The sequence below is a fragment of the Gymnogyps californianus genome, chromosome 1, assembly GCF_018139145.2.
Source record: "Gymnogyps californianus isolate 813 chromosome 1, ASM1813914v2, whole genome shotgun sequence".
Taxonomy (NCBI): domain Eukaryota; kingdom Metazoa; phylum Chordata; class Aves; order Accipitriformes; family Cathartidae; genus Gymnogyps; species Gymnogyps californianus.
The window spans coordinates 168187707-168214851 of record NC_059471.1 but is presented as its reverse complement, the minus strand read 5'-3'; the positions used below and the strand labels follow the sequence as shown (position 1 = coordinate 168214851).

The 27145-nt window shown below is 36.8% G+C and overlaps 1 protein-coding gene across 3 annotated transcripts; it reads right to left on the bottom strand.

Moving 5' to 3' along the window:
- Window positions 1-355: 355 nt before the first annotated feature.
- CEP83 (centrosomal protein 83) lies at window positions 356-27145 on the bottom strand. 3 transcript variants are annotated; one of them, XM_050913878.1, is made up of 17 exons: window positions 26879-26918; window positions 25600-25669; window positions 21028-21287; window positions 20517-20667; window positions 19192-19284; window positions 18775-18906; window positions 15366-15617; window positions 13922-14053; window positions 10629-10743; window positions 9015-9159; window positions 8731-8880; window positions 7979-8054; window positions 6707-6864; window positions 3818-3947; window positions 2831-2934; window positions 1987-2167; window positions 356-1256 (listed from the first exon to the last, which is right to left on the bottom strand). In XM_050913878.1, exons 3-17 carry the CDS (start codon window positions 21174-21176, stop codon window positions 1071-1073), a joined length of 2154 nt encoding a protein of 717 aa, XP_050769835.1. In that variant the 5' UTR covers window positions 21177-21287; window positions 25600-25669; window positions 26879-26918; the 3' UTR covers window positions 356-1070. The 3 variants fall into 3 exon arrangements, with proteins under 3 accessions (XP_050769835.1, XP_050769843.1, XP_050769851.1); XM_050913886.1 differs by lacking the exons at window positions 25600-25669; window positions 26879-26918 and adding an exon at window positions 27101-27145; XM_050913894.1 differs by lacking the exon at window positions 356-1256 and having other exon boundaries at window positions 2052-2163.

Below are 27145 nucleotides of genomic sequence, written 5' to 3'. Positions count from 1 at the left end.
ATACTTAGGTACTGTATGGAAAATGCAGCCTCTGGAGAGAAAAGTTGAATCAATGACAATGTCACCATATGCAATGTAGTTGTTCAGTTGTCTATTACTGCAGTCTAATAACAATACCAAATAAGCTATTAAAAGAAATAGCGCTGCATATCTCACTGTCTCATACTTTCACTGCAGTATTTTGAAAAAAAAAAAAAACCAAAACCAACCAAACAAAAAAACCAAACAAAAAACAGATAAAAATCACTCCTACACTTCCAGGACAGTTTTCACCATCAAGTCAAAAAAATGAATTGATCCTTTACAAGTTTCTGTTACTAAACTGATAATGAAGGGGAAAAAAAAAAAAAAAAAATACATTCAACCTTGAATAAATAATTTTATTGTAGTTAAGTAAACAAATTACAGTAGCAACAAATACAAACTTACATTTTCATAATGTGAAGGCAATTTGTTATACTTCATCTCTACTACATTATATTAAAAAACCCAATTATTGCTTATTCCCGTTATAAAAATTCAAGAGGCACATTGTCAAGGGTAGCAAATAAAAGTTTTCAGCACTTTTTCCATTTCCTTTCATCCTCTCTATCTGCATGGGAACTGCAAAACAACCCAAATGTGGATTACAGCATTGTTAACAATCAAAACAGCAACCCAGCAAAACTCCACACTGATACAGTAACTTCTACATTGAAGGAGTAAGAGGATATTATCAAATAAGTTTTAAAGGACTTATAAAAAAAATTTGATTTTAATTTTTTTTAAAATGTCAGCACAACCCAAACCTTGATAAATGTTTTTTAAAGCTTCATGTGATGAGATTATTTCATATGTTTTGACTTCCGAATAATTTTACATCATTTATATAAAAACATTTCAAAATGTAGTTAATCTTTCAATGCTTGTGTTTTGAACCATTTATGACAGTCTATCAAAAATAAATACAAAACTATGCAGAATATATTTTATGCTATTCAGGCACATACAAGCATGTTTTTGGCAAAATATTGAAAGTATGTACGAAGGATAAGCTATTGAAAACTAACAGCATGTAGAGTTTGCAGATTTTATTTGGAGTCCTCACTTTGTGCATCGCCTTCTCCAGCGATCTTGTTTCTAGCCAAGTCCCTGTATGCGCCCGCCGTTACTCGCTCTCTAGATGGTCCAAGATCTTGCAGCTGTTTTCTCTGTGTGGTTTCTAGTTCTTCCAACCGCTTGCGAAGCACAGAAAGCTCTCTTTGATGCTGTTCCTCCTTGAAATTAAAAAAAAAAAAAAAAAAAAAAAAAGAAAAAAAGTGGCTCTATTACATTTTGCACACCTACTAAGGGACCAAAATGAGCAATAATTTCATTTTCTTTCATTAACGATTTTAAAATAAAAATTGTGAAGTCCAAAATATCCTTATTCATTAAATTTTACTCCTCAATGTTTTGTGGATATTGTTCTGACATTCACGATGAACAGCATCAGCAAGAAATACGCGTGCAGGCGTTCCTCCTCTCAGACGAAGAGGCACGCAGACCTGAGGTCTCAGTTACCAAGAATCTGTAAAGTTAGCCTGGTCAACCTCAGCCAGAGAGATTTTCACCCCCAGAAGCTCACTGGAGTAGGTAAAACTCTTTTAACCACACAAAAAAAATCAAGAGCAGCAATACTGCTTTTTAATAATGAAACCATGGTGTGAGAACACCACTATGGTATTTCTTGCCCAGAAGGAGCCATTTAAAGCCTCTCAGGAGAAGGACAAAGTACGGAGAACCGGGTTAAAACTGCCTGTTTGTTACATTCCGTAACGTATCGTTTGTCTTTCAAGAACTCCTTCCTATTGCGAGGAAGGGAACATCACTAGAAGCATTCCTCAAAGTTTCCTTCCTCTGTTCAAAGATCAAATACGCCTTCCTTAAGACTAAGGTCTGTAATGAAGGACTGTTCCAGTACCCTCTTTTATTGTATTATTTTCACAACTTGTAATACATCACCACCTGAAGAAGGGGGAAGGACACTTCAGGCCCAGGAGGCAAGGCAGATGATGACATTATACTGACTGGATTGAGCGACGGTATGTTAGGATTCAGAATTAAACTCCGGAATTCATTGTGCCTACGTTGCAAGTCCTTTAGTCTCTTCTGGAGGCGTGCATATTCTTCATAGGAAACATTCTGCCTAGGAAATAAGAGATTTCTTATTGCTCAAAATCTTTATTATCCCAACACAGAAGCATACCTCTCCACAAGTACTCTCCTGTTTATTGTCCCCACGAAGGAAAACTATATACCAGAAGAACTGGAAGGTGGAAGATCTGTGTATATACTTCTGCCTAAATATCTAAAAGTCCCCCTACATATTAAGCTATCTGCTGTATTACAGATTAGAATTCACATGGAATAAGTTATGCTTTTAATAGCATTCACGGTAGTGAGCCACAGGAGCCACATTAAATTAATTATTTGAATCAAGCTCTCCATAGGTGCTCAATGAAGAGAAAAAAAATAGAAGTTTGTCTTTCAAAGAGGATGCTAAGTCTGTTTCTCTTGCAATTCTGAAGTCTTTTTCACTTCCTTCTTTTGAAGGGATTCCTGCAACTGCATCTATCAGATATTTTTCCTCTATTTCTTCCTGAAGAGACAGCCCTGCAGTTGTCTTATAAGCTCTCAGCTGCCCATCTTAAATGGACTCCATTCAAAGAATTCTAGTGCTGAAAATGCCATTAGACCGGACTCCAGTTACTAAACTAAGTGTCATGTATCTTCAAAAACACTTCATATTTGTAAATCAGATCTTGGGCATATATCATTTTTCAAGCTAAAAAAAAGCAAAGTTCATTACCTGTTTAACACCTGATTTTCTTTTTCTAGTTCTTCTATCTTGGCTTCCAAAAGTTCTAGTTTCTCTTGCATCCTCCTTTGTTTGTTATCATTGAGAGTCTTTCTCTGTCAAAGAGACATTTCAATCAGCTACGTAATGCCTTGATAGATTACATCCTGTAAAAATTAAAACTACACTGTACATGGTTTCAAGCTGTGACAGTTTTTAGGATTTTCCTTCCTTAAGAAGAGGTGCTGTGTTGTTTGAAGGTTCTGAATCCCCATTATGGGAAACAGAAGAGATGGGAAACAATCCATAGCTGCGACTGAAAGATGCACAGCTGTCAGTCACTCGTTGGTCAGTGACTAACTGTACTAACAAACACTAACTGTATTTGAGAATTACAAAACTCATTCTTTAAATGACCATGTATAAATAAGTATAAACATGACAAAAAAAAAAAGTATGCTTTCTTCTTTTTTTTTTTTTTCTTTCATGTCAACCTCAACTTTTTACAACCTTGAAAGCTACTGGTAGGTTTCATAACCTGTACATGTCCAATTTATAAAACTGCCCATTAATCTTGAGCTTTTATAAACAATTAATCAGCTTTTCCTTTCAAGTTATTTCATAAAAAGCAAGCTTAGGAGAAGATACAAAATTTTAACATTCCATCAAGGAAAAGTAGAACATCATTTGTCTGGTATCCAAAACATCATCCATACTAATCACAGAGTCCACTTCTTAAATAACCATAGACACACACGCACGCGCGCAAAAAAAGCCTCACAAAATCTTTGATGGCATTATAACAAAGTTGTTGGCTGTAATATTCTTTTGCATATCACTTCAACCTATTTCTATGCTAATCTTGAAGAACCTGATATATTTTGTTATTATATACAGTAGACTGCAAATAAACTCTTAATATTAAAACAATCCTAGCTGGCCAAAGTAAAGCTGAACTTTTCATCAGCTGGATCATACGTAAAGGAAGAGTCAACATGCCTTTTTTTGAGCAACAGCAGCTCGACATAGCTTGTTCTTCACTTGGTTGTATTTCTCTTCTGTCTCTGTGATGCGCTGAGTAAGCATATGCTTCTCCTCCAGCCATTCTATACGTTTGTATTCTAAAGTCCTTTGAAAAAATGAGGTTAAAAGATTAAGAGATTATATAGACAAAGCAGTGCGTTCGATTAATGCCTTAAGGCTCTTAAAATAGATGCATCTTTTCAGAACTTCTGCCTTTATATCCTTGAAGGATCTGATTTAAATTCGATTGTGCTAACAATCTAATTGTGACTAACAACATTTGAACCTGTGCATTAACATCATCCTAGGTTTTGTTCAACTATGAGGCAAGTTTTGAAAACTATTCCAATAAGCTAGTTAATTGTTGGCTGCTTGTTGGTTTGGCATGCTGCCAAACCATCCATGGAAAAATGTCTAAATTCAGATCAAACAATCACACTGGAACACAACAGCAGACACTTATGCCAAATATCAGTTGTCAGAAGAGCTGACAACTACCTTCTCTTTTTGGGAGGTAAGATGTAAGAGAATAGGTTGCTGCCCTGTGCAGTCTACTACGCCTTTGTAACAGAGAAGTACAGACTTGACTAGTGTGTGCTCCTGACCAGAACACACACCAACACAACAGGAAGCTCCACCGATACGGTTCCTAGACAACATTCCAGCTGAACACACACCACCAACAGCATATGTTATCTGTTTGGGCCTTTGCATGGTTAAAACATACTAAAATTAGGCTGTGTTCTCTAGCAGTGGATAGGAAAGGAGCCAGTTTCTCTCTGCTGCCTTGTTTGTTTGGGCTATCTGCACTGTGGGTCAAAGTAGACAAGAACTAACTGCATGTTTAACTACATTACTATGAAAAAAAATCAAATGGTGAGATTCTGTGCAGCAGTTTTTAAGAAATGCAGTCCAAGGCTTGGTATCAGTGCACCCATACCACTTCAATGCTGGGCTGATGCAGTTTCCCTACAGGGACTCTGAATGAATCTCCATAAATTTCTCACCAAACAGCCTTTCCCTTCCCCACAGTAGAAGTATTAGGAATCATCCGCCCTCATATCAGAACCAGGATCCTGGCCCACTTGGTACCTGTCACAGTTCTTTTAGTAGACCCAGTATGGTTTGTACCTTGCTGTTGACTGTAAATAACTACTACCCAGGAACCAGAGAGTTTTCTCAAAAAGCACTGCTTAACAGTAAAAGAATTTCAATTGAAACAATAGTTAGAAATGCCATGAGCTTTTTTTTTTTTTTAAATGCCACTAATGCTGTTCCTGAAATGCTTAACAAGTGCCTGTTTGAGCTCATCTCTGAACTGTATCAGTCTCATAGTTTGCCTTCAGCCCTTTTTCTCATTTCACATTTTCATTTCCAAGCCTAAGATTGACACAGCCAGGCAGGCAGCTGCTTTGCCTACTTATAGCTCAGCTGGCATTATTTTATTTATCTGAAACTTTTTATCTTAGGCTTTCTTATCTTTTGGTCCTTATTTCACTTCCTCTTTAAGCCAAGTTGCTTTGGCGCAACTTAACTCTTGGAGTTCAAGCTCGTAGGAATTACTGAAGTGAGGAAGGAAGTCCCATCACCCAGAGAGTCAGAAAAAGAATGGAAACATGTCCCAAGGCTCCCAGGGTAACAGTAGGACAGACCTGCAGGACTTACACGTAGGCTGCAAAGCTGCTTAATTTCTGCAGTATCAGCCTCAGTACATCTCCTGTTATCTACATACTTACACAACGATCTCTGAGGACCACCAAGTTCTTTCCACTGCCTTCCCAGAAAATCCTACTGCTGACTGCCCATAAATATGTAAATGACATTGACAGTCTCACTTAAATACTAGTGGCAATCTCACCCAAAATATGAAATACCTTCCTAAAGTAAACATCCAAAGTAGTTAACATGCTACTGACAACTGAACGTGCTCTGCAGTCCCAATGCAATAATTTCTTCAAATGTTAAACTGAAAAGCAATACTTAAGCTAATGACAACAAAGCAATTGCAGTACCAATTCGCAGCGAAAGTGAAGTTAAAACAAAAAATTCTACATTATATCTTTTGGAAGTTTTCTATTTACTCTGGGATGCTGACTTTTTTAAAAACCCACCACACAACAATCCAGTACAAGTTAGATATGTATTTGGTTACTCGGCTTGGAAATACTAAATAGCCATTTCAGAGTAACTGACAAATTAATCTTTAAATTTCAGGAAAGTGTTCATTGCTATATGGAGTCTGAACAAGATCTGGTTTCCTTCAGCATTTATTAGCATATTTTGATGGTATGTGGTCAAGCTTGTGCAAAAAAGGAAAGTGATTGTTTTTAATTTTGATGAGAGCAACTAGAAGATATCCAATAAGCTTTTATTTGCCTCGTATCAGCTAAAAGGATCGGGGCGGGGGAGGGGGGAGTACGCACACACATATACACACTGGGTACCTGAAACCTTATCAAAGCATAATACAATGCTTAAATGTTTTTTTCACCCTTAAAGCTTAAACACTCTTAAAAGAACTGTGTGTGAAACTCTAGATCCACTTAAACTAATATAAGTTTGACATCCACCTCAGTATAAATAGGATTTCATTTTATACAAATAGTGTATTTCACTAGTCAATAATTAATTGTAACAGACATGAATGGAAACAAGCTCCTATTTTTGAAGTTACCACAAGCAAAGCTTTTATACATACTGCATAACAGAAGGTACAGCCATTTTTTACAATTGTCCAATATTCCCTGTTCATTTTTAATTTCTGACTTTATTCAGAATCTACAATCCATAGTTAAGTAATCCACCTGAAAGGAACACAAGAAATATGAAAAGGAAAAGTAAAGCCAAAAGGAAGAAAAAAATTACTTCTCTGTTTCCAGCTGAGCTTTTTCTGCCTGAGTCCTTGCATGTTGACATTCTTGTTTCAATCTCTCTATTATTTCCTTCAACTTCTGATTAGACTCTAGCAAATCATTTTCTGATTGAGAAAGCGAGGCAAGCTGGAGTTGCATGTCATGAATTCGCTACAAAAAAAAGAAATTTTTCCATTTGAGAAGGTATGTAAATAACTAACAATTCATTTTGACATACTGAGATAAAGCAAAATGCAGATACCAACTGGCTGCATTAGCTTTTCGTAAGCCTTTCTTACTTGTTCCTTTTCTTCTTACTCAACAGCTTCTCCAGAAGCTTTACAGTAAATCACTACTAGACAAAGAAGGTTTTCTACTGTAGCTAAAATGAGAAAGAGAAAGGGAGGCAGGAGTCTTCAGCCATTGATGTGTCCCCCAGAACTTAAGAAATCCAGCATTAAGCCCCAAGGCTGAATAGAACTAGAGCACCACACAACATTTAGTAGCAGAGCTGTGGAGCTACCCAGACTCTTCTCTCTCATAATGCACAATGTGTTACAGCCAGCAGTGGCTGTACCAATCAGTTCGCAAAAACAAGTAAGTATAGAGTCTAAGAAGTCCACCCTCTGCAGCCAGCACATAGAAAGGATGATTTCCCTTTCCTTTTCCTCTCCCCACGTGGACACTCAGATACCCCAATTTCTGATTTCTGGAGGAAAAAAAAAATTGCCTTGAACTTCAAGTGCACACAGCTTGCAGACTACTTTGATGCACAGCTATGTTCTTACCTACTAAATAACACCATGGGCAAGCAGGAGTTAAAAGAATTAGGTTTGATTTTCAACACTGCCATCAATTCATTCTTCAATAGAAATATACCTCTTTACACTAGTTTATTCATTTATGAAACATCTGTTGAGCACTTGAAGAACCTCAGATGAGAGATGCAGTGTAAATGCAAAGCATTACCTAGAAACAATTTATAAGTCTCCATGGAAACTGAATCTCTAGTTAAATAGTGCATAACCGTATTCAATATACCAGTCTATAAACATTCAGCTTTGAAATCCTTGGTACCCACAAAATGCATGAAGCAAAAAGCTGTAATCCATTTAATAAAGGTCCAGGAAAGCATGACTGATTTCTGAACACGTTCGCTTTCAAGTATCTGTTGTATGCATTTTGTCCCCCTTAAAAATTCAATCTAATCTTCAAACCCTGGACATGTTAACTGCAGGGAAGACTGTATTTCTCTATAAAACATTACAATGCAATAAAACCTTACCTGTTTCAGATCAGCACTTTCACGTTTCTTTTCTTCCAACTCCTCTGTCTGAATAGCTTGCTGTTGAATTTTTAATCTAAAATTGTATAAGACATCCTTATTTTTATCTAATTAAAATATAGATGTTAGAAGTTAGGACAAATCAGTCTGACAATAGAATATATTGCATAATTTGAAAGGCTGACAAATATTTAACTAAACAATGATTAAAAATATTTTTTTATTGATTATTGTAATTCATACAGAAGTAAGGAATATGTTGATTTGTTTGCTTTTGGAGTAGGACTTTTGCTCATTTTATCATACGGACCTTCATACAAATACTATAGTAAAACAACTTCACTGAGAACTATAATAACCGACTCAAAGAGAGATCGTATTAGGGTCCCAGTTTGCCAGCTGCTGATATGGTACCGTTGTGGGAAGAGAAATGGTTTACTCTAACACTGGGGCTATGCCAGCAGCCAACACGGACCCAATTTTAACAAACATGACTATTGCAAAATTATGTCTTAAAAATGTTCATTAAAATCATATACTTTTTAAAGGCTTGGATGAAAAATGTTGGGTTTTTTTAAACAGCACATTTTTAGTTCTGCCCTCTTTTTACACAATGCAAAAGATAATTTTGTTTAATTTACCATAATGAACATTTGTGTATTTATAAATAGTAACTTTTATACTGACTACTGTAAAGAAATTACAGGAGAAAAAATGATAAATTTGTGTTAAGGTTAGAAAAGCCACACTACCGCAAACGCTGAAGTTCCTTTTTGCTAGATTCTTCTGCCATCTGTACAACACGTAGTTTCTCTTCATACTGATCCTTTTCAGATTGTCTCCAAGTATCTTGTTCCAGTTTCATCTTCTCTAGATCACCTAATCTGTTCTCGAGTTCTAACCTGAGACATTATTCAACATGCACACAAGAATCATGACAAAATGCCAGAAGTGTTTAGTTGCTAAGAATGATGTATTTAAAAGTTACTCAAAACACTCCTCTTTTAGAAGTTTAGCAGTAAATCAACAAACATACTTTTCATCCTGTAAGGCTGCAATTTTTTCAAAAACTTCCTCTTTGGCAGCTTGGACTTTACGAATTAGCTCCCGATCCTTTTCTACTAAAAGCACCTTATGACGTTCAACAGCTGCCTTAAGAATTTCCTTGTCTGACAGCAATCCTGCATTATACATTAAAAAAAGTTAAAACGTCATTATTAATATCAGCCTGATGAAATCCAGTATTAAAATAACTTTATAAATTGATAAAAGGGAGCTAAAAATCACAATTCACATGACAGAATGAATGAATCTGAAAGAAACCCAGGAAAAACAGAAGAGATACAGCCTTTCTTAGTGTAACAGCAACATTTCAAAAACTTTTGAAGAATAACCATTACACTGGAATCTCTGTCTATGAGGGTTTATTATTTTAACATACAAAAGTAATTAAACAGTTGATATAATTATAGATTTAAACTCTAAAGCAATTTCTGCTAAGCAGTTGTGTCTGGATTAAAAAAAAAAAAAAGTGTTCCACAATAGCTATGAAAAGGTCAAGCATGAAAATTTGTTATTTTCTTTTTATGGAGAAGTTTATGGTAAACAGTAACTTTACCTTTCTTTCACTTACCAGTGAAACTGTAGTAACCTGGCTACAACAAATCTCACATTTTAATCCACTCATATTACCAAATGAGGCAATTCTAAAATTATGACTCTATAGGCAGGGACAAAAGATACAAATTAAAAACTTGTGACCAAGACACCTGTGTTCATTGGCAAATGAGCCAACATGCTATAACAATGACTCCTGGTTATTTAGCTAATTCAGTGACGCAAACTGGATTCCACAGCAAGTTCAGTTTAGCTTAAATCTTGTCTGTATTTAGTTTCGTATTTCATAGGGTCCAACACTTTTAGTTCGCAATATACTGTATTGTCAATACAGAAAACACCACTTTTTAGTTGCTCTTAGAGAACTTAAAGCAAGTGAACAGAAACAACTATTTCAGGAAGACGAAGGTACTATTTTGGGGTTATGGCAAATTGGTGAGGACAGTCCACTTAAAAGCTGTGATTTAAATCATCAACACATAACTAGTACTAGAAAGCTTTGGCCTTTTCACTCCAGAAAGCTATTTCAAGTTGCCTACATACTCAGCTGTATTAGGTAGCTTAGAACATTGCCTATTTTCTTCAAAGAACGAGCTAGAAATTGTATTTTGTTTCACATAGCAGCCTTACCCAATTGTTATCAATTCCACAGACACAGAATCAGAAAACAAAACAATCACTGAAGCCCTATGGTACGTTAAGGTTTCAAGCAGAGTGTGAAAGACTCCAGAATTTGGCAATAATAGACAAAATAACCATATGAAGTACATGATTTGAAACAGATTATGCTCAAATTGTGTCACAAATTCACTAATTTACATAAATGCAAAATTGTTCTGTAACTGTTCTTCTTAACCTAGTAGACCAAGTGAAACAACACAGTTATTTCAGATACAAAATGAATTGTCAGATCTATGACCTAGACCAGAAGTAGAAAGTGAAGGCTACCGGGGAGCGTTTGGAGGAAAAATAAGTGTAGCATTCTAATTAGAAGTTACAAAAGAAATCATTAGAAATTAATTGCATGTTTTACCATCCATTTCACTTTGAATCTTGTTTCTCTCTCTTTCTACCTCACTCTTTGTTCTTGCTGCCTCCAGTTTGACATTTGTTACTTCCAATTTATGTGAATGTTTAAGTTCTTCTACCTATGAATTAGAAAAAAAAAAATCAACTAAAATAAATATATATCTATTCGCAGCCTTACTATAAGTTTTTCATGTGATACTTACCTAACAAGAAAATCTGCCAAATAATCATGGACTACGCTTATTTTAAACATACCTTAAATATTTTTTTTTATCCACTGCTTTCCTGAAGCCAATCCAGGATATCCGCTCTTGTAGATAATTTTTAGTGGTGATTATATAGATACTGTAACACTAAAGCTATTGGCATGATCTGATTCCCCAAATCATAATCAGTGCTATTACAGGTTTTTATTAATTCCTCAAGTCACACACTGAAGATTATTGAATGAGTTGTCAGTCATCTTGAAATGCAAGTTTTATATATTCCCTGATTAAAAAAATTAAAGCGCTCAAACACAACAGATATTCCAGGAACCAGGCTGTCTGACTATTGACATGTATTTCATCTTTAACCAGCCAGTTATTACAAGCTACAATGTAGAAAAGCTACTCTTTTAAGAAGCCGTGGTGATATATGCACAGATGCACAGGATTGCATGTGAAAACTTTGTTTCCGAGTAAATACTATACATTCTACAAGCTAGCCGCCAAATATTGGGGTATTTCTGAAAAGACTACTCATTGGAAATATCTTGCTATGACACTGGTCCAAATTGTGTAAGACCCTGATGCCTCGCTAACTCAGGCATTAGCGCGTCAGTTTACACATACTTCACTTCTGACTAAAGATCCCTCGGAGTCAAGCTAAAATAAAGTTAAATTTAATCTCCCTAAGTAAAACAAAACAGTAATATGCAAAACCAGATTATCAATTGCTCCCCCAAGTAATTTCAGTTTGGTAACTACTTATAGTCCCCCTGACCTCCTGGAGTGCTATACTACTTTCTCAAAATACAGGTCTTCATAGTTCTAAAGCGCATTTTAATTCAAATACTTCTCTACAACTGTGACATACACATCAAATGGCCTCATAAAAGCAGGAGCTTTAAGAACATCAAATCAAAGACAATTACTGCTTGCATGGAAACTTCCTATAGTTTAGGCATTTGTATGCAGTAATTACATGGTCAATGAGAATTAAATATCTAGAGGAAAGCACTTATAATGAAAATCCATTCACAATGACAAATGTAATTACAACCTGCTAGCATATACAAGTGGCAAAAGGTTAAGAATGACATAATAGCTTATTAAGTAACTACAAGGTGGATTTGGTTGCTTAAATACTAAGTTGAGAACATTTCAGGGCAACTTGCAAAGATTTAAGGTGGCTTTTTTAAGGCACAAAGACAAATGTGTGCACCTGTGCACAGGAATAAGTTTGAGTGGGTGCAGAAGGGGGTGGAGGTTAGTACAGAAATTAGTTTCTACTTTCCACCCTTCAAGAAACACCACTGAACATTTTAATTTTCTCCTACTTCTGGAGGTGAGCAGAGAACACCAGCTGATACAAAAAGTAAAAACTGTAACAATCTTCTATATATTCTGATAGACAATTGATCAAAAAAAATGTTTAACAGAAGTTTTCCCCTCCTGTTTATTATTCATGTGAGATAAGTATGACACGTTGTATAAAGCGGCTTTAAATACTGGTATAGGTATATCCTACTCTTATGGTAAATGAGAACTTTTTTGGATTAAGGACCAAAATGAAATACTTCACACTCATAAATGTGCACTGTAAAGCCTGTTTTGAATTAAATCTGAGATTGTTAAAGAACAACTATGGTAGAAGTTAAAGTTTTCTTCCTGTATTGTATCTTTCTGGAGGCATATTATGACAATACTAACTGCCGTACCCATACAAAGTGTACATCGGTGTTATTTTGGAAAGTATATTTAGAAATGCAGGATAGCTTTAAGTCAACAGAGCTTAAAATAATTCTGCATTCAGCTAGATATACAAGACCAAAGTTACTGGCTTTACAGTTAGTTCAGAACTAACTAAAGCCTCTCCAGAAATGTAAGAAAACACAGGGGATTAAATTTGCTACCAGGAACTGACAGATGTGATAAAAATTTATTACCCAGTATTCTCTCCAGAAAGGAGGGAATAAGAGACAGCAGAAAGCTAATATTTACCCAGGTAATTATTTTATTAGGACTAGTATCCTGACTCAAATTTACATAAAGCAATGCAAGTACTCTGCAACATTTGAAGGTAAAATGGTTTACTAGTGTTTTGATTTTTCTTGTTTATTCAAATAATCACACATGAAATTGCATAAAGGATCTGTCTTTTTTAAGTTGTGTAGCTGAGGAGTCACTGCAACCAGATAAAACTCTGAATGTGGCATCCATACTAACCTAATTATGCTGAAATACTAAACAGTGATGTCAAATTTCTTAAGCACTTTCAGGTTTTCCCTAAACTTGAAGCCTTCTGACCTTTTTTTTCTTAAGTATTTTTCTAGAAATTTCTCTAAGATCTCAAAGGGGGGGGGGGGCAAAAACAAAAAGCTTGCAAATATAGAACAAAACCTCTAAGATCTGGTGCCAACCCAGCAACTAAGATACTCAAACATGTTGCAAGACAATGATCTACTTAAAATGATACGATGCACTGCTGTACAGAAATGTTTCTGTACAAGCTATGCTGGCATTAGCCCAAGAAGAACGCTATGCTAATGTGACTATCCTGCTTCTAATATAACCTAAATCTCTGCAGGTGATTCCAATGCAGCTTGCTTCCTGTAGCTAACACAGCCTATTCAGAGGATACTTTTTAAGATCTCCAGAAGCCATAGCTCCATTTAAAAAAAAAAAAAAAAGAAAAAAAAAGAAAAAAAAATCAATTTAAAGCTCTATTGCACTTCACACACTTTATGAAAAAGTAATGCTTGTTTCCATCAAATAAAGCTGGCTATTTTCATGAGTACTAAAAACATGACTATAAAGACACCTCTTCAAGCCCTGTTCTGTTTAGAAAAAAGATCTAGAAAATGAAATAAAAAGAGCATAACCTTAATATTTAGAGATACTTTTAGGGATTATGTTTTTCCTGTAAAGTTACATATTCTATATCTTCCAACTGAAATGGGGAAAAAAATTCCAAACCTATTTTAAGTCACAGCAGAAGACATTGTTACTTTATTCTTAATGTAAGATATAAACAGAAAAACTTAAACATAACAGGATATGAAAAATGTATTTCAGATACCATAAAAGCACTTACTTTAGCAGCTAAGGAATTGACTTCTCGTTCAGATTTGTGAAGTTTGCTAGTTAAGAGAATGTTTTGCTCATGACTCATCTGCAGTTCTTTCTCAATTCGGTCAATCTGTAGTTCAGCAGACTTCTTTTCTGCCTTGAATAAAGGAGGTATTTGTAAGATTTTTGGAGCAGGGCTGTCTCCTGCTATTCACTTGAAAGGTTCAATTGATCTGAGCTTTCAGATATTACTGACCCTTTATATTATATAATAATATAATATATAAATATTTATCTTTGCTCAACAATATGTTCCAATACAACAAGGGTCTTGAATTTTACTCAGAAGTCACAACTGTTTTTACTAACAGTGCCTGCACAGAATCACACACATTTTCAATCCTACTTCACATGAGGCAGAGGTAATCTGACTTGGTTAGGAGGCAGCAGGTATTCCTACCAGTAAATTACTGGGCTGTAAACACCAGTATGACTATAAGTGGTGCTCAAAAAGATGTCATATGTTGGCCTATACAGTTATACTAACTGAAGAATTAACATCATGGAGAGGAAATAAAATGCAATTACTGTGAGTATTATAGACTCAAGACCCTGAGCTTTACTAAGTATCAAAAAGGTAATCTAACCTACAATTTCACCTTCCTTTTTCCAAACTGGCATATTTCCAGCAGGACTTTTTTTTAAGCTTTCTAAATTCAGAATATTACAGCACTTTTCTTTTTAAGTTGTGACCAGAGCATTTTGTAACAAAGGTATACAGCACTGATAACAGTAAAAAGGAAAATTAATCATCTATCTGTATGCTGCAACTGTGCGAGAAATCTACATGGAAAGACTCAATACCTAGAGAGAGAGCAATAACTGACAGGAGGACTGAAGACCACAGATGAGGAATACAGTGGAACCCTGGGAAACATACAACAGGCCAGAAATACCAAAGGTTCTTTAAGGGAGAGCAACAGCCAAGAACTAAACAACTGCAGTAATGTGTTGGAGAAAGGAGACACACAGGTAGGCAAGAAAGAAGACGACACACGAGGAAAGGATTAAAGAAATAGGGGAGCATCATATGACATTTTTGAAAATAAAAAATTTACTGTAGGAGATTATTAACATTGTCATCAGTTTCTAACTCCAGCCAAGTGACAAGTGGTGACATCACCATCTTACTGACTGCAAACATGGATACGACTCGCATGTTTAGAAAGGAGATCATTCAACAGAATGTCTCAGTTGAGCTCTCCACCTTTCCAAAGTTGAATTGGCAGTACATGACTCCCAATGTACTTACAATTTGTTTTTAAATATGAAATGTACAAATTCAAATTGTGGAGTCAATGGCAAAATTATCAGTGACTTCAGTGACAGTTCTATCAGGCCAAGCATTATTCTCACTACACTCTACAAGGAGGCAAAATTAAAAAAAAAAAACCAAAACCAAAACTTACCTCTAAAGACCTTGTCATAGCCTGCATCTCAGCTAACTGTCGTACTTGTACTCTTTGAACATTTTCTGCTTGCACACCACAATTGTCTCTTTCTGCTCTTAGTTCTGCTACTTCTGCTTCTAAGCCTTTTAATTTCTGATACAGTTGTGCCTTTTCTCTAGAGAGTGCCTCCACACGTTTACTGTCCCTCGTGGGATCAACACTAAGCAACTGATTATGGAGTTCTTCTTTATCTTTATCCAGTCTTGCAATCTGATAGTTGTTAATCAGAAAAATAAAAGCTTTTACTTTGGTTAAGTGTCAGGCAGCAACAAATACAGCAGTTGACAATTCAGGAAAGAGCAGCAGTGTGCATTTAAAATATGAAAAAATTACATCCACGTTTATTTTCTTTCTCAGAGTACAAAAATCAACAAACCCATTCTTCAATGCCTTTTTTGCGTCAGTTTTCACTGACAAGTCTTGTCCTCAGGCCTCAGATGTCCCTGAGTCCCACAGCAGTCTGTGGGAGTAAAGCAGTACCCAGAGTAGAGGAAGAAAATGTTAGAGATCATTTAATCCACTGGACACACACAAGTCCTTGGAATGGATCCAAGCATTTTGAAGGAGCTCACTGGTATCATCACAAGGCTATTCTCTATCATCTTTGAAAAGTCATGGCAATCAGAGAAGGTTCCTGATGACTGGAAAGAGGCAGACAGCACACCCTTCATCAAGAAGAGCAAAAAGGTCAAGAAGAAGGATACAGATAACTACAGGACAGTCAGCTTCAACATCAGTCTCCGTGAAGGTTATGAAGCAAAACCTCTTAAAAGCCATTTCTAAACACATGAAAGACAAGGTGATAGAAAGCAGGGTTTACCAAGGGCAAATCACGCCTGACCTACTTCTCTGCTTTCTAGAAAGAGGTGACTGGCACTGCAGACGAGGAGAGGGCAGTGGATCCTGTATACCTTGATTTTAACAAGGCCTTTTTTACAGTCTCCCATAATCTTCTCTCTCACCAAATTGGTGAGATATGGGCTGGAAAAGTGGATGATAAAGTGAGTGGAAAACTGGCTGGGCTGCCAGGCTCAAAGAGTGATGATCAGTGGTGCAAAGCCCAGCTGACAGCCTGTAACTAGTGGGGCCTTCCTGAGATCAGTACAGGGTCCAATACTGACTGATGTCCTCATTAGTGACCTGGATGATGGGATGGAGTACACTTTCAGCAAGCTTGCGGGTGACACCAAACTGGAGGGAAATGGTCAATGTGCTGGAAAGCAGAACTGCTATTCAGAGGGATCCGGACAGTCTGAGGGAATGGGCTGACTGGAACCTCCTCACCAAGAGCAAGTCATGCATCTGGGATGGAGTAACCCAATGCAACAGTACAGGCTGGGGGCAACTGTCTAGGAAGCAGCTCCATGGAAAAGGATCTGGGGGTCCTAGTGGACAACAAGTTGAACATTAGTCAGCAGAGTACCCTTGCAGCAAAGATGACCAACTGCATCCTGGCAGATTGGCAGAAGGATAGAGCTAGCAGATCCAGGGAAGTGATCCTTTGTCCCCTTCCAGTACTTGTAAGACTGCATCTGGAGTTTGTGTCCAGTACATGAAGAATAATGACAAACTGGAGCAAGTCCAGTGGATGGCCACCAAGATGGTCGGGGGCTGGGGAACATGACATATGAGGACAGGCTGAGAGAACTATGCCTCTTCAGCTTGGAGAAGAGGAGAAGATGCATGGTAATGGGAAGAGAGGCAATGGACACAAGCTGGAACATGTGAAATTCCAATTAGATATTAGGAAAAAAGTTTAACATGAAGATGGTTAAATATTGGAATAGTTTGCCCAGAAAGGTTGTGGAATCTCCATCCTCACAGATGTTCAAGACTCGACTGGACGTGGCCCTGAGCAACCTGATCTCATTACACTTCAGTATTTTAAGCCGGATATTGGACTAGAAGGAGGTCCCTTCCAACTTATATTATGATTCCACAATTCTATAACCACAACAGAATTCAAATCTGCTAGTAACTCAAGACAGCCAACACGACTGGGCCCTGTCAGACAGAAAATAAAGGAAAAAAAAAAATCTTTCTGTTACAAGGTGCTACAATAGGTACAAATAATCTTGAGACTGTAACTAACAAACATAAATATATAGAGTCTAGTGTTTCAAAATGAGTTACGTGGACTGAATGTAACATTGGGGACAAAAGAGTGAGAAAGTAAAGTATGTAAGAGTTCTCCCGATGTTTGGATACTAGTCCAAACTCTGATCTGCCGCAGTGCTTTTAGAAGTTGCATCAGTGATCTCTATGGAGCAAAGCCAATTTCTGCAGCAAAAGCCCTCCAAACCCCTTTTATGAGGAGATTCAAACACTTATTGCATGACCTGCCCAAGCCATCATTTAAGAATTAGGATGTTTTTGTAGCTTCCTTGTGCTAAATGGCATAGAAGGTTAAAAAGGCTCCAAGAGAGAGAAACTAGATCACATTGTGCCCTGGGCTCAAGGTAGTTTCATTCTCTGTAAGTGTGCTAATTAGCTGCAGGACTAGAACAAACTCAACAAGTCCACAAGAGAGGCAGGCTGTAAAGCATCATGTGGGTTTAGCTCCAGGAAGGATAACTGTTCTGTTTTTAATGCATTGCATTTGCAAATTTGGATTGATTTTGAAAGTGATGATTGCTTTGATTTGTGTCTCATGTTTGGACTAATACATTCAAATCTGGCATCTTAGGATATATGCTCCCAGACAAATACATAAATGAATATGCAAATGACATATGCAACACTCATTTATACTGCTGCATATATTTAAAACATAAATAAGCTGGCAATTTATTTAGCTACACTTTGAAAGTCCAATTCTGAAACACAAAATACATGAATGGTTTATTCAAGAGTTAATACAACTGAAACAAAGTTACCAAAGTTTTCAGTATCCTTTTGACCACGGCTGTCATGATCCAACTTAGTTGCAAAATGTATCCTTGTCTGGTATTAACAATATCTTCTGCTGCCTTCTTCTTGGATTAGTTGCCACATAAGTAATTTAAAATCTGAACTTACATTGGTTGCTCAGATAATTTATTAATTTCAGATTAGCGTAATGTCTCAAATTCCATCACAAATGCGATTAAAAAAAGCATTAAGCAAAGCTACTGGCTGTCACTGATCAGAAGGCAAGTCTATTCTTACTTATAATAGCACAAACGATATTGCAACACATAACTGAACAAACCTACAGAGACAGCTTTAGGCTAAGTCATAAAAGTGTTTTGAGAATTAAGAGAACAGAAACAAACACCACGTTATGAAATGGTGTCAAACTGACAACCCATCAAGTACCAACATTTTCACAATCTTCAAGCAGCTTTGTCATCAGATAAAATGTTACAGTAGCTTAAAATGTATGTACCTCAGTCTCGTATTTTATTTTCTTCTCTTCTAAAATACGCGCATGTTCTTCCTTTTGATGTTCAAATTCTGATTTCAGAAAAGTATGTTCATAACGAAGTTTGTTATATTCTGTTCTGTATTTTTCCACTTCCTAAGTTAGACAAAAAACCCCAAAACATCAATCAGAGAAGTTTTCAGATTTATTTCCTTCAAATGTCCATGCAATGTTCCTATCATTTCACAAGTTATAGTTGATGAACTGAATCCCTCCTCCCTCTTCTAGGGTTTCAACCTTCACTGCCTGGGGCAACAGTACCACACAGAGAATGTCATACTTTGCTCCCCTTTCAGCTTTAATTTCCTAAGGTTTTAGGAACAACTATAAACTGGTGATCACTACTCTAAATGAAAAAGAATTTCAGTACTTACTACTTACATTTTCTAGCTTCTGATAACGTTCTGTCATAGGAGATTCCAATTCCTGCTGTATTTGTGCTTTTAACAGTTCTAATTTTTGAGGGGTTAGCACCTTAAGACAGAAAGGTATCATAAATAACTAGTCATATTCATTTATTTACATTGTGATGGGACAAATAGCAAGGAATAAAGTATTTTAAATATGATTTTAGGAATCCTGCTTTATTTTCTATGTTTTTCTAAAGAATTTTCAATAGTAGTTACAGAAGCAAAAAAACATGATATTTGTGAACTAAAAATATTCTGAGAAGATAACAGAAGCATTTAAAATGTCAGTATTTACTGGTAGAAGCAATACAAATGTCAAGCTGAATTGCCAAGAGATTTATCTCCTTTGTGGAGGAGGGGGGGAAGGACAAGTGGTCTCACATAAAAGGTAAAGAACTAGCGTCTGGAAAAACTTCAACAGTAAGTGAACCAACCCCAAAGAATCAAAATGAGCAATACCAAACCAATTCTTTGTAAAACACATTAGATACATGTTCTCCAACAGATACATAGGTACTGGTTTGAAATGAAACTAAGATCAGGAAAGATGCCCTGCCTTAAGCTCCATGCTGCATAGTATTTTGTTAAGTTTTCTTGGGTATGGTTAATACAGCAAACTATCTACCAACAAAAAGTGTTAAAAAAAAATTTCATCCACAACCTGTGACATGTTCTAATTTATTCTACTTTTCTTCCACTTATCTGTACCCTAAAGTCCCTAAAAACTAATTCTAGTTATGGTACCGTGGCACATCTTCTCCATTCAGAGTCTAGGATCCTTTGTTAGATGCTGTATTTGCTTCTTAAGAACATGTCCTGCATTAGTTTAAGGAAACAAGCAGTTACAGAAAGTGTCATCCAAGTTATCTTTAATGTTGGGAGTTTTTTGTTTGGTTTTGTGTGTGTTTGTTTGTTTTTTAAGATGAAGAAAGCTGTCATGAAGAGAAACAAATATCTATTTTTCCAGTCACTTATCCTAACAGGTTTAAGCATCTAAGTTATCCTCCAGGGCAGATGATTCTCCCCATAACAGGAGAGCATGCACAGACAGAGACTGAGGGTCTTACTATTAACATAGCACATAACAACAGGATTTGGAAGATTCAGTTAAACAAGAAAACAATAATTTCAACCCATAGTCACTCTAGAGAAGAAACATCACTCGGGTTGGGTGAATTTCAAGATATCTGAAATATATTCAAGCTAAGTACATACATGTTACATAAACAGAAATACATGCATGGCCCTGTTACAGGATTAAAATTCATATTAAGTCCTGCCATTAAATTATCTCACCTGCATCTTCAGTTTTTCCAGCTCTTGTGTTTTACCCAGCAACTCCTCTCGATATTCAGCAAGAAGAAACTGAAATTTGTCCTGTACAGTCTGCTTTTCAACTAACAACCGCTTCAGTTCATCCTGTGACTTTGTATATTCCTCCTGTAATCTGCAAGATAAAAATACATATTTATTTTATATTTACACTCTAAAATTAGATTTTAAAGCTCAAAAAACTCACGTGCAGAAGCAAACATACAAATACCAAGTTAGAACTAAGCCATTAATATCGTTTTCCTGTAACATACTGAAAAGTTATCCCATATTTACAAGCATAAAAAGTATTGCAGAAACATAATCTGCAATGTCTTAAGGCATTTTGCATTGTTTATTTTCTAATATGAACAATGCTCAAATCTGTCCTTAAATACAGAAATAGCTAACACACACACACACACATCCCTTCCACCTAACATTTAGCTTCACCTTTTAACAGCTCAAATGAAGAAACCTATTTAAATTAGTGTACCTTAGATGTTCTGCCTTTATAGTTTGATAATTTGCTTTATGGTGTTCGCATCGCATTTTTTCATCAATCAGAAGTTTTTGTAATTCTTGTGAATTAGCTGTATCACCATTTCCAACCATGGGAGGAAGGAGACTGCCCAAAGCATCCATTTTATGATGACTGTTCACGATGAGTATGGAGAGGACAAAATAAAACTTAATTTATAACTGATCTGCAACGCCATCCACTTTTTCTGCTGACATCCCTGAAGATCAAGTCATCTGAACAAATACAAGGACATGTAATTAGCAATTAAGTACATTCACAGTTCAAAGATTTCACACGCTGCTTTTGCTTTCAGCACAGAAGAATCCTGGCTCTGCTGTGACTCAGGTTAGAAACCTCTACTGAAAGGGCAACTCTTCTCTGCTCAGTCTGCCTGCCCTGAAAAGTAATAGCCCTTCCAGGGGCACAGAATAAACTTAGACATGGAGATTATTTGAGTCAATACAAAATAAGCACAAGTACTTATATCTGACAGATTACATGAAATGTTATTTTTATTTATGCTGTACACTGAGAATCAAACGATGATGCTAGTAATGCCCTAATTATGCCTTGTTAACCAGAGTTCAAGCAGAGGCTACAGACATGAGACACATATAGCTTTTACTACTACTTATCACAGTCATAGTCTGTCACACTATCCTAACAAGTTGTACTGCTCAATACACCATCATTTCAGCTGGAAGAAGAGTAGATAATTCTCACTGTTGAATTCCTATCAAGCCCTCTCTGGAGAAGAGTTAAGGTTTCATAGACACCCTGGAAGATACCTACCCAAAGTTCAGCCCTGAAATACATCATTGACACATGTCACTTCCTCGTTTTCAAAGTCTATCTTGTGGTTTCTTGTGACCTTTCCAGAGAGAGTTTTGCTAAATGTGACAATATCAGATTGGTGTGAGAAAGCTGCAAACTGACAGATGCTGAGGAATGAGGAAGTATTCTAATATGCCTCATTAGTTCTTTTCGATATTAAAAGCAAGATGTATTAATCTGATCATTACTGACACTTCTAAAGGATCTGGGGGAGGGAGGACTGTAACTGAATTTTAGGGAAGTTACAAAGCTTTGAAACTAACTGCTCTGCCATTTTAGCTTTTGGCATAACTGGACTGATGCCTAAGAACTCCATGGTTGCAGTGTACAAAGTGTAATTCAAAAGTTACAAAGTGTAACTTTGTACAAAGCAAAACTCATACAGGAAAAATGTTAAATCTCCACCATCACTGCAAATACCTCACCTTCTTTACATATAAGGTTGAACATATAATATTTTCTACCGTTCCACTCTTTAAATCTTTCACAGATCTATCTTAAACACTTGCCATTTGATTTTATAAACCCCTGAACTATAAGGAAGGTGAAAATCTATCTTCCATGTAGGAAAATAAATGTTGCATGTCAGTGCCCATTCCACTAAAAGACATAATAATGTCAAGAAAGTCTTACATTTAAGTTTTCTTTCCCATTTTTCCTTCCTCCATCACTAAGATGGGAAAAGGTCAGAGGAAAATCTACGAGAGTTACAACACTAGTATAGGCAAAGTGACAACAGCAACTTTGTATTCTGCTTTACCCAAATTAGCTGAGAGAATAAGGGGGAAGAAATCAGAATAAAGAACATTCTCGTCAGTGACTGTCCTATATGCACAACCACTTTCAAACATTAATAGCACAAGTTCTGAAGAACCTTCTACTCCATACAGTATCTATTTTTTGTTCCTGAATTTTGTTGGTTGTTGAGAAACAAAGGACAACAGCAATTTCCAAACTCTATATAAAGACATTTTCAATTGTTAAACCAACAGCTGTATGAGGAGAACTGGTCAGTGATCCTAAGGACAATAAACCATGTGAGAGGACAGAAAGTTCTGGTACACAGAGAAAACCCAAGGCAGCACATCCCTAAGAATTTCTATGCATACCAACAGGGTTATCATGATCACTGTTAAAAAAAAAAAAACCAAAACCAACCACCAGGCAATAGCACTTTTCTCTGTCTCAGGTCTTTGCTTTCATAAGCTACAGATACCAAATGTAACTATCAAACTGTAAGCCAAAGCTCAGAATTCGGAACCCAGGGTTTAAAGTCAGGTCTGAATCCTGCAGCTTACTTGAGTAAGAAGTATTTCTGAAGTGGCATAACAGATATAAAGTTAATGACACCAAAAAAACCATGGTGTTTTCTGAGAGCATATCAACCAAAAGAAAAAGATAAATGGAAATGCAGCCTTTGGAACTCTCAATTCCAAGCTGCTGCGGGTGGGAAGTATATTCTCTCCTCACAGTTTTTGCTACTATCAAAAATTGCACAAATTATAAAGCAAGACACACACCTGGTCATGTATTCATCTGCATGAAGATTTCATGGAAAAGGGAAAAGGAAAGAACAGAGAGAAAAAATTGTAGCTTACAAACCAATTGTTTCAGACTGCAAAAACCTAAGCAGTATGGATGTAAGGAAACAAAATTATTTTGTCTTGCAGGGACATCTAGTGGCAAATTCCATGATTTGCATTCCTCGTGACAACTGAAACAAACCACAGTAACATAGAGATTACATTACTTCATGAGAGCTCTTTCCTTGAAATCATTAATAGCAACTTGTAATATTTAACCTACTCACATTCTTACAAATAAAAAACCTTTTTTTTTTTTCTCCCAAATCATAAAATAATTCCTGGCAGTGAACTGTCAGTAGTCAACATCATCTAGGGCTACAAATACTGTAAGTATAATATTAGCAAGAATTTCTTCTGTGCTAATGGCTTACAGTACTTGCTCATAGTCAATGAACAGACCTTAAGTAATCTTCAAAATTACACAAGACTACACCCATAATTTTTGAGAAATACTTTAAAGGAACACTAATTAAAATTTCTTCCTCTCTTGGAGAACTGTTCTAGAAGTAGAGAAACATAAAACATACTTTAAAGAAACTAAAACCACATCATATCTAAAATTAATTCTCCACCTACATATTTGCCAAATTTTATCATGTTACAGAACTGCAAACTTGTATCAGTTGCCCCAAATTCATATTATGAAATCTTAACATCATTTTGTGCAGGTATACATATAAAGGTATTGCTGCAGAGTCCTGAAACCTAGGAAATGCACGCTCAGTAGCTAAAATAGCAATATTTATTGTAGAATATCTAGCTAAGTGAAGTAACTCAATTACATTTCCAAGCATCACCTTTGTTTTGCCTTCCTTCTCCAACTGTTTCTTTTCATACAGAGAGAAACATTTCTTAAATACCTCCTTCACATCTCTCTCTTCTTCAAATCTACACATCGTGAAAGGGCTTTTCTTCTTTTAAAATAATATAGCTGAAAAATCTTTTAATTTTTTGTTTCCTACAAGCACTTAAAATGGTGAAAATACTTTCATTTAGAGAAAATTATGAAGATATCAATATAATTTTATTTATTTACATTACAATTTTTATTTTTATTACGTGTTGTTTACAACAAGGCTTCCTTCTAGCTTACTTGGCATAACAAAATTACATGATTTCAGCATGTATTGGTAATTCACCTGGGTGACATATATAACTCAGTCATGACTCTGCTTTCCATACCACAGCCACAATTAAAACACATAAATTTATCATATTTGAACACTGTTTTAAACAGATGATACAATGAATGTAATTTTGCAACTATTGATGAAAAAATTAACAGTATTTAGCCTTGTGCCATGTTTTGTTCAAGCAGTAAAATTCTCAGTAAAATCTGTTGAAAGCCAAACAGCTGTTTCACACAACGTATGGTTTAATCCATTTGCCTGCTTCTGCCAGAACTCTAGACCTCCTTATACGCTCTTTCTTTTCTTTTTTTCTAATCGAATCAGCCAAGGTCTTGTGAAACAATAAACTATTTGCCTGAAAGAATAAGTGAGACACTCAAAGGAAGCACAGCTTCACAAAAGTGACTCTTCAAACACTACCCCTTCTCATCCCTGCTTAAGAGTCTACAGTAAGACCAGATAATGAACTAATGAAAAAGCGTAATCCAATACAAGAGCTCACTGTCACCAGGAATGGGAGGTTCCACTCCTCCTTTCTTCATCCCCATTCCTAGATTTGTCATTCATCAGACCCTTCCAAGAACTGATTTAACTCAAGAAGCCAACACACTTAAACAAGCAGAAAACAGTCAATAGTTTTTCTGTGATGTCAGCGAGTCACGTTACCTCATGGAAAAATCCAACAAGCTACATCATCAGTGAAAGTAGGCAGCTGGTACCGGCTAGGAGAAAGGAACAAAGAGCCAAGTAAACAGGCAGGAGGAGGAGTAAGGCTTTCTCCTTTCAGGAGAAAGGCTCTTCCTTCTCATGAGCTCAGTTGTTCATGAAATCACAGCCTTGGACTAGATACCTAGCTTTTAGACAGTCAAAGTTAAGTGAAACAAATCCAACCTTAAATGACTATGCAACACACAAGAGATCAGACTTCCCATGAACATCAAGTGAATAAAAACCAAAACAAAATTATATATAATTTGAGAAATATGATAGCATACCTCTCATTACTTTAACAGTCCATATTCTACTAATCCACCATCAGCAACTTGCAATAGCCAAAGTAATCACCTTAAAAAAAAAAAAAAGTATACATATATAGGGGGAAAAAAATTTTAAAAGAGAAACATGAAAATCTTTATTATAGGAAGTTCCATAATCTGAGTACTGCTCAGATATCACTGTAGAGAATCCAGTGAAAATAAACACTGAATACCCTTGCGTGCCTAAGTGCAGAAATTTTGGAGAACATCTGCATGACTTCTACATTACAGAAGACATCAATCTCATTCAAACTACTATCACTTCCTCCACAACACTGCTCAAAGTACAAATTCCAACAACAATTAAACATACGTTATTTCAGTGTCCATCCCTACACATGGCACACAGTATCACCCTTTCAATTTTTGTCGTATACTAGAGATACGGTTAATTATTAGGTGAAAAGCAACAAACAAGGTTATATCTTAACTCAGGATTAAAATTTTTGCTTCAGCCACATACGCTACTAAGTCAAACTGACAGCAGTTACTGATCAAACTGAAATTTTGTATGGGAGTTACAGTTGGTAAATCCAGCTATACTCACGAACAGCTATTCTACGTATGCCACGTATGTTTTCCACTGTTTTTTCATGACAAGAGACCTTCAAACACACATGAGAAACTTTTGCTCACTAGAATCTCAAAGTTTTACTCGGGCATACAGATGGCTGCTTGTCACAAATAGTTCTACAGTCCACAACCAAAACTCTTCTGAAAAATCACTTCCCTTTCATAATGACTTAAAAATATAGATGTTCAGACAGGGCATAGGTCTCATGTTAGTATAGGTACCCTACACCTCCTGTAGGCAGAAATATGATTATATGCACCTTACAGTATGTGAACAAAGAGCATGTGAGAGGCAAAGCGAGCCATGGAAGTCACCATGACATCTTTACTGTTAATTTTCCTATGACTTATGGATGTAGGAGCTTGGTCAGAGGAACAACACTAATACGGGTGTCACACATCCGGAAGTGCAGAAAAATAGTTATCCTCAAGCCGCACATGGCTGAAATTCACTGGTGGAAAAGAAAGCATGCAAACGCGAACATTTGAAAGCCTGGTGGCAGCGAGCGAGCCCTTCCTACCCCTGAACTTCGTCGCCCCGGGCTTGTGCTGGGTGATTCCCAAACCCACCAGCCCACGGCCCGCCAACAGAGGCCGCAGCAGGCTGTTACCACCAGATGGGACACAAGACAAAGACGATCGCACTCTGGGACGGGCTGCCGACCTCTCTTCCCGGCTTTGCAGCTCTCTGCTCGGTAACTAACGGCCCAGGGGAGGAGCGAGCGGGCCGAAGCCAAAGGCCGAAGGGCCTCCCAGCTCGTACGGCGCGAGGTGAAGCCCCAAGCCGGAAGGCTCCAGTCCGCCCGCCCAGCCTCCCCTCACACCCCGGCCCGCTCAGCCGGCAGCAGTTGCCACCGATTCGAGGAATTTAAAAATGGCGCCTCACCTCCCGCCGGCGCCTCCGCCCGCCGGGGTCCCGCGGGGCGCGGAG